This window comes from Physeter macrocephalus, chromosome 2 (assembly GCF_002837175.3).
Source record: "Physeter macrocephalus isolate SW-GA chromosome 2, ASM283717v5, whole genome shotgun sequence".
In the NCBI taxonomy this organism is placed as follows: domain Eukaryota; kingdom Metazoa; phylum Chordata; class Mammalia; order Artiodactyla; family Physeteridae; genus Physeter; species Physeter macrocephalus.
In genome coordinates this window covers 4,445,542-4,453,507 of record NC_041215.1, presented here as the reverse complement: position 1 = coordinate 4,453,507, position 7,966 = coordinate 4,445,542, and the positions used below count along the sequence as shown (strand labels likewise).

The window sequence follows — 7,966 nt, the reverse complement described above, 5'->3', positions numbered from 1 at the left end:
TACTTAGGCCAAAAATCTCATAGTTCTTTGCTCTCCTTCCTTCAAGAATGATATCCATTCCTTCAGGAAACCCTGTCCGGTTGGATTGGTTCTCTCTTCAAAATACACCCAGAATATGACCACCTCTCACCACCTCTACTGCTATCAGCCAGGTGCAAGCCACCACTTGGGCCTGCCACTTGGGCAGCTGCCATTGGCCTCCTAACTGGTCTCCCTGCTCTGCCCGTGTCCCCTTCACTTTGTTATCAACATACAAGTCATCTGAAGTCACTTCTCTGCTCTAAGCCCCCCGATGGCTCCCTGTGTCCTTCAGAGGCCAATCCTTCCAGTGACCTACAAAGCCATTCACGATTTTGTCCTCCACCTGCTTTTGTTGTTGTTGTTTTTAATCTATTTATTTATTATTTTATTTTATTTCTGGCTGCACTGAGTCTTCGTTGCTGCACGCGGGCTTTCCTCTAGTTGCGGCGAGCGGGGGCTAGCTACTCTTCGTTGCACCGCGCCAGCTTCTCATTGCGGTGGCTTCTCTTGTTGCGGAGAGTGGGCTGTAGGTGCGTGGGCTTCAGTAGCTGCAGCACACGGGCTCAGTAGTTGTGGCTCGCGGGCTCTAGAGCACAGGCTCAGTAGTTGTGGCACACGGGCTTAGTTGCTCCACAGAATGTGGGATCTTCCCGGACCAGGGCTCCAACCCATGTTCCCTGAGTTGGCAGGCGGATCTTAACCACCGCGCCACCAGGGAAGCCCTCTCTGACCACCGGTTATTCCTCTCCCGCTCACACTCTGTTCTAGCCACGCTGGCTTCCTTGCTATTCCCCACATATGCCAGTCATGCTCCGATTCTGAGGTTTTTTCCCCCCACACCAAGCAATTCTCCAACACCAGCTGGGTGTCCTCCAATTCAAGTGAATTCTGACACCACCTACCTGGAGAGAGCATCAGATCCCACAGGTAAGGGCTCAGTCCCACAAGACCGTCCTCCCACCCCCCACTTCAGACTCCAATCACAAGTCCAGGTTGTCACCTGTGCTTCTGACCAACAGGCTATAGATGGAAGGTTCCCACAAATCCCTCCTCCTTGTGTTCAATTAATTTGCTAGAGTGGCTCACAGAACTCAGAGAAACATTTAGTTTACTAGAGCACCAGTTTATTATAAAAGGATATAACTCAGGGACAACCAGATGGAAGACATGCATAGGGCAAAGTATGGGAAAAGGGGGTGGAACTTCCATGCTCTCCCAAAGTGCACTACTCTCCCCAGTCTCCAGGTGCTCACCAACGTGGAAGCTCTCTGAACCCCATCCTTTTGGGGTTTTATGGAGGCTTCATTACATAGGCAGGATGGGTTAGGTCACTGGCCATCGATGATTGAACTCATGATCGATAGACTGAATCTCCATCCCCTTTCCCCTCCCTGGAGGTTGGGAGGTAGGACTGTTAAGTTCCAATCCACTAATCATGTGGTTGGTTCCCCTGGCAACCAACCCCCATCCTTTGTGCTTTCCAAAATTCTCCTCCTGAACATAACAACGGACAAATCTATCACTCCTTTATCGTAGGAAATTCCAATGGTTTTAGGACCTCTGTGCCAGGAACACAACGAAGACCAAATATATATTTCTTATTATGAATCACAATATCACAGATGCTCCCACTGTAGTCCTTTGCTCTAGCTGGTCCCTGTGTGGAACCCTATTCCCTCCGCCGTCCACTCTGCTCAAATCTTGCCTCTCAATGTGGCCAACTGTGACCTCCCAACTTAACACTGCAAACCTGCCCTCCCCCCATTCCAAATCTCCATTAGCTGGGGCCACATTTCCCAAAACACTTATTTTCTAACATAATGAATGACTTATTTAGTATGTTAATTTTTTAATTGAAGTATATTCAAGTATTATTGATTAACAATATTAGTTTCAGGTATACAGCATAGTGATTCAGTATTTTTGCAGATGATACTCCATTTTAAGTTATTACAAGATAATGGCTATAATTTTCTATGCTGTACAATATATCCTGTTGTTTATCTATTTTACACATAGTAGTCTGTATCTGTTAATCCCATATACCCCTAATTTGTCCCTCCTCTCCCTTTCCACTCCACTTTGGTAACCACAAGTTTGTTTTCTAGTCCGTTAATTATCATCTGCCCACCCTCCCCCCACATACTACAAGTTCCAAGACAGCAGGGAATCTTTGTTTTGTTCACTGAGTATCCCTAACATAGTGCCTGGCACAAAGTAGGTGTTCAGTAAATACTTGAATGAATGACCCCTTGAAGACTGTTCTAATACTTTTAATTCCTTGACTGTCGGCTATGCAAAATGGAGAATATAAGCTTGCCTTACTGCTTAACAGTGAAAACTAAGGTGATTCATGAAATGTCTTCCAAAAACTATACAGGTAAACTTTGTACACTTGCATGTTTTTTAAATATCTGGTATCTTTTAAAAAAGAAAAAATCCATGAGAGCATTTCATGCGGACGGATGGAAATAGTCTACATATAGCAAGACCACAGAGCGAATGTGAGTACTGCCCCCTCCTGGTTGAACATGGAGGTGTGGCTTTCTGCACCACCAGCCCCACTGGGGATGACTTACGAACCTGGTAGGGTTGTGAGATATGCTATCGATGACATTTCAAAATGGGTCACATTCAACCCTATTTTCAGACGGAGGCAAGGAAAAGAGGAATAAAGTGTCAAAAGGAGAATTTCTAGGGAGTACAGAGCCCACACATTTCCATATTGTGAGGAGGATGTTGACAATTAGTGGGAAGTAGTAAAGAAAAATGTTAAGCAAGAAAATCCTAACATGATCACATCCATCTGCTGCACTTACAGCTGGAATCTGAGTGGGAATTTCCCATCTGTGCTTTAGTCTCAGCTTTAATTTGACTATAAATAAGACACACACATGCACAACTTGCACTGAGCGCCTTTTGGGGCCAGAAGTTGTTAAGGATTATATATATATATATAAACTGTGTATACTTTAACTCAGAACCTACTCATTAAACTAGTCAGTCTGAGGTGTGCAGCCAGTCTCTTCTAACTTGGTCCCAGGACGATGTGACACTTCATAACTGAGGCCTTAACTGTTGACATCCTCTGCTCAAACAGATCTAAACAGAACTTCTGATGCCCAGGCCAGCTTCCCCTGGAGAACCCGACTGTTTGCTTCAGGAAACCTTGGGGCCCAGAGGCCTGAAGGTGGCTGGATTTGGGAAGCCCATGGCTCAGTCAGACAGAAGCTGCACTTGCTACTTTACGTTCTTGTGTGATTCTCAGATGGACTCTACAACCATCTATATGGACTATCACCCCCACTTTATAGGTGGGGAAGTTGAGTCTTAGTGACATAAGGTAACTTGCCCAGGGTCATGTGGTTCCTTAGTGGTAGAGCCAAGACTCAAAACCAAGTCTTTGAAGCAAGGTTCAAATCCACATGTTCTTTCCACTTTCCCCTCTGCCCCCACATTACCCTCCCAGGGCCTCTGGGGCTATAAATAGTGGGGGAGGCTGGGATTTTGTGTGCGAGGTCAGCCAGGCCTTTAGCACAAGGAGACACTAACATCTCCCAGCCTGGCCTAGCCTGGGCTCTGCTATCCCCCAGGCCTCAACAGAACTCAGGCCCAGACAGGCCCCAGCTTATCACTAGCTTCACTCTCTTGGTTATATTTAGCTCTGGACCTCAAAGAGAAAGGTGTGGGCCAGCTCCTGAGACAGTGCACACCCCCAGGCCAGGCCAGGCCACTGTGCGTAGAAAGAGGGTGTCTGCCTCATCCTCTTCAGACACTGGTGTGAGCCTCCTCCAGGGGAGGCTGGGTGCACCCTCCTTCCTGAGAGACTGCGGGATCTCGTTCGTCTTGCTCCTTGAGGGAGGGACCACAGCAGTGCTGTAACACCCTGCATGTGGCTGTCGATCAATCACTCTTTGTTGAGTGAACAAATCAATGATCCAAATTCATGTTCTAGAAATCTGGACATCAAGACAGGCACACGAATTCCCAGAGGGATACCTTAGAAAACCGAATGCATTTCATGCTGTTAAATAGTCAACTTGGGACTTCCCTGGTGGTGCAGTGGTTAAGAATCCTCCTGCCAATGTAGGGGACAGGGGTTCGAGCCCTGGTCCGGGAAGATTCCACATGCCGCGGAGCAACAAAGCCCGTGCGCCACAACTAATGAGCCTGCACTCTAGCGCCCACGAGCCACAACTACTGAAGCCTCATGCCTAGAGCCTGTGCTCTGCAACTAGAGGAGCCACCACAATGAAGAGTAGCCCCTGATCGCCACAACCAGAGAAAGCCCGCGTGCAGCAACGAAGACCCAACGCAGCCAAAAATAAATAAATACATAAATAAATAAATTTTAAAAAAAATTAGTCAACTTTATTCAAGGAATGGACGTGAGTTTCCATCCTCCTCTTTCTCCCCCTTTTCTCTTCCCTCCTCCAGATCTGGCATTAAGGCTGCAGTCGGGGAGGGGGAACCAAGAGGCACATCAAATCCTGGAGGCCAGCCCGAGTGCCTCAAGTGGCAGCCACCCAGTGTGGGACAGCTCTTGGAGTCCCTGTGTCTCTGCAGGTGTCCCGATGACAGGCCTCCCTCCCCTTGCTCTGTTTGCCCCTTACACGCCAGCCACATGCAGAAGCTCCGGGAGGCGGGGCTCTGTCTCCATCTGACCTGCTGAGCGACTGGAGCAGACTGGGGGGCATGGATCAGTCGGGCAGCCCGGGGCCAGAGCTCAGGAGCATGGCTGGATCCTGACACTGGAACTCAAAGGGCAAAAAGCTGGCAGCTCTCAGATCTTACAAAAATGGAAAGAGCCGCTTTTTCACAATATAGAGAACCGTAGCAAGAAAGAGGGCGAGTGCAAGGAAAATGAGAAGCTTGTCAGTCAGCTCTCGGCGATTATATTTTGTGATGAGCTTCCGTCCCAACTGGATGGTCCCCGACATGGACTTGAATTCTTCATTTGCATCCAGGATAGTCCGTGAAGAATTAACTGAAACAAAAGAGGGAGGGAGCCTGACTAAGAAACTGTACAACACCGAATCCAAAGACTCTGCTCTGCCAGCTGGGTTCCCAGTAATTAACACTGTGCTCGGAAGCAAGTTCCTCTGAGCCAGGGCAAAGGATGTGAACAGAGGCAACGCAGAGGAGCACAGAACAAGGACAGGGCAAGAAGAGGCACTTCCCTGGGTCCCATCCAGCTCAGGGAAGGATGAGGTTTGTTTACATACAGTCACAGGGCCATAACTAGGAGTCCTCCCAACATGGACATCACCAGGGAAAAGGGCAGAGGACGGTTCCTTTCCTCACCACCAATCTCCACTTTCTGGAGGAGGCAGGCGCTGCTGAGAAGAACCCCCGGCCGCACGCCACAACTAATGAGCCTGCACTCTAGCGCCCACGAGCCACAACTACTGAAGCCTCATGCCTAGAGCCTGTGCTCTGCAACTAGAGGAGCCACCACAATGAAGAGTAGCCCCTGATCGCCACAACCAGAGAAAGCCCGCGTGCAGCAACGAAGACCCAACGCAGCCAAAAATAAATAAATACATAAATAAATAAATTTTAAAAAAAATTAGTCAACTTTATTCAAGGAATGGACGTGAGTTTCCATCCTCCTCTTTCTCCCCCTTTTCTCTTCCCTCCTCCAGATCTGGCATTAAGGCTGCAGTGGGGGAGGGGGAACCAAGAGGCACATCAAATCCTGGAGGCCAGCCCGAGTGCCTCAAGTGGCAGCCACCCAGTGTGGGACAGCTCTTGGAGTCCCTGTGTCTCTGCAGGTGTCCCGATGACAGGCCTCCCTCCCCTTGCTCTGTTTGCCCCTTACACGCCAGCCACATGCAGAAGCTCCGGGAGGCGGGGCTCTGTCTCCATCTGACCTGCTGAGCGACTGGAGCAGACTGGGGGGCATGGATCAGTCGGGCGGCCCGGGGCCAGAGCTCAGGAGCGTGGCTGGACCCTGACACTGGAACTCAAAGGGCAAAAAGCTGGCAGCTCTCAGATGTTACAAAAATGGAAAGAGCCGCTTTTTCACAATATAGAGAACCGTAGCAAGAAAGAGGGCGAGTGCAAGGAAAATGAGAAGCTTGTCAGTCAGCTCTCGGCGATTATATTTTGTGATGAGCTTCCGTCCCAACTGGATGGTCCCCGACATGGACTTGAATTCTTCATTTGCATCCAGGATAGTCCGTGAAGAATTAACTGAAACAAAAGAGGGAGGGAGCCTGACTAAGAAACTGTACAACACCGAATCCAAAGACTCTGCTCTGCCAGCTGGGTTCCCAGTAATTAACACTGTGCTCGGAAGCAAGTTCCTCTGAGCCAGGGCAAAGGATGTGAACAGAGGCAACGCAGAGGAGCACAGAACAAGGACAGGGCAAGAAGAGGCACTTCCCTGGGTCCCATCCAGCTCAGGGAAGGATGAGGTTTGTTTACATACAGTCACAGGGCCATAACTAGGAGTCCTCCCAACATGGACATCACCAGGGAAAAGGGCAGAGGACGGTTCCTTTCCTCACCACCAATCTCCACTTTCTGGAGGAGGCAGGCGCTGCTGAGAAGAACCCCCGGCCGCAAAACTAATGCGGGTGACTGTGGACAGGCACTGTGAGGTCTCTGTGGGGGCAGGGCTGGGGGCAGGACTTGCTGCCTGTGAGGTGCACCAGCCGGGACACCTGGTGGTCAGATCTGCTCTTTGTGGGATCCTGAAGGGGCAAGGATGTCCTGGGCCCTTTCACATGCCCTCACACACAATGCCCTCACACACACCAGTCCTGCAGTCCTGGGACACTGGCTGTAGCTTTAAACACGTGACACCTGTGCCCCAGCCCCTGTGTGAAACCTACAAGGAGGCACGTGTCCCTTAAGGCTCATTGTGCCCACATGTAAAACTAACTGGAGTGTGGGTTTCTGGACCTGACACTTGAGGAAGAAGGTTTTCCTGGCAAGATCCCTCTACAAAGCATAACAGGGCATCATCAGAACATCCACAGAATGAAACATGTCGTCAGGTGAGAAGGTGAGGACAACATGTGAAATGTTTCCATTTACGTAAGAAAGAAGGGGATAGGTAACATTTAATTTGCTTGTACTCTGCATGCTGGAGGGTCTCAGAAGGCTATGAAAGAAACTGGTAACAGTACACCCCTCTGGCAGCAGACCTGGAGGTCAGGGGCAGGGGAGGTCAGAAGGGAAAGCAGTCTTTCTGTTTCCCTCCTGCACTGTCCAGGGCTGTGCAGCCCGGAATGACGGCTACTAAACACATGTGACACCTGAGTATGTAAAATGTGTCCAATCCAAATTGCCATGTCTTTGTGGGTAAAATACCCACACGATTTCAGAGCTCTAGTGTGGAAAAAAAAAAAAAAAGGAATGTCAAATATTTCAATAATTTTCACTATGAATTGCATATTGAAATGGTTAAATATATAATTACAATTAATTTCATATGTTTGTTTTTACTTTTTTTAATGTGTCTAATGAAAAATTTTAAGTGAATGTATGTGGCTCCCATTATGTTTCCATGGGACAGTGCTGGCCTGGAGGTTTTTTCCTTAACCATGTAATTTATATTACCTTTTCACAAAATTACAAGTTAATTAACAAATAAAAGAAATTACCAGAGGAAACAGAGTAGCATTTTGAAAAACACAGATTAGAGAAGAGCTAAAACCAATCCTTCTCAAACTCTTCCAAAAAATTGCAGAGGGAGAAACACTCCCAAATTCATTCTACGAAGCCATCACCCTGATACCAAAACCAGAAAAAGATATCACAAAAAAAGAAAATTATAGACCAATATCACTGATAAACATAGATACAAAACTCCTGAACAAAATACTAGCAAATAGAATCCAACAGCACATTAAAAGGATCATACACCATGATCAAGTGGGGTTTATCCCAGGGATGCAAGGATTCTTCAATATATGCAAATCAATCAATGTGATAT

At 48.1% G+C, this 7,966-nt stretch overlaps 1 protein-coding gene across 1 annotated transcript in view; it reads right to left on the bottom strand.

Moving 5' to 3' along the window:
* Positions 1 to 5,574: 5,574 nt before the first annotated feature.
* BNIP1 (BCL2 interacting protein 1) overlaps positions 5,575 to 7,966 on the bottom strand; it is an 18,247-nt gene continuing 15,855 nt past the window's right edge. The window contains exon 6 of the mRNA XM_007127550.4: positions 5,575 to 6,216. Coding sequence (XP_007127612.1) covers positions 6,020 to 6,216 — 197 coding nt within the window. The 3' untranslated portion in view covers positions 5,575 to 6,019. The remainder of the gene's footprint in view (positions 6,217 to 7,966) is intronic.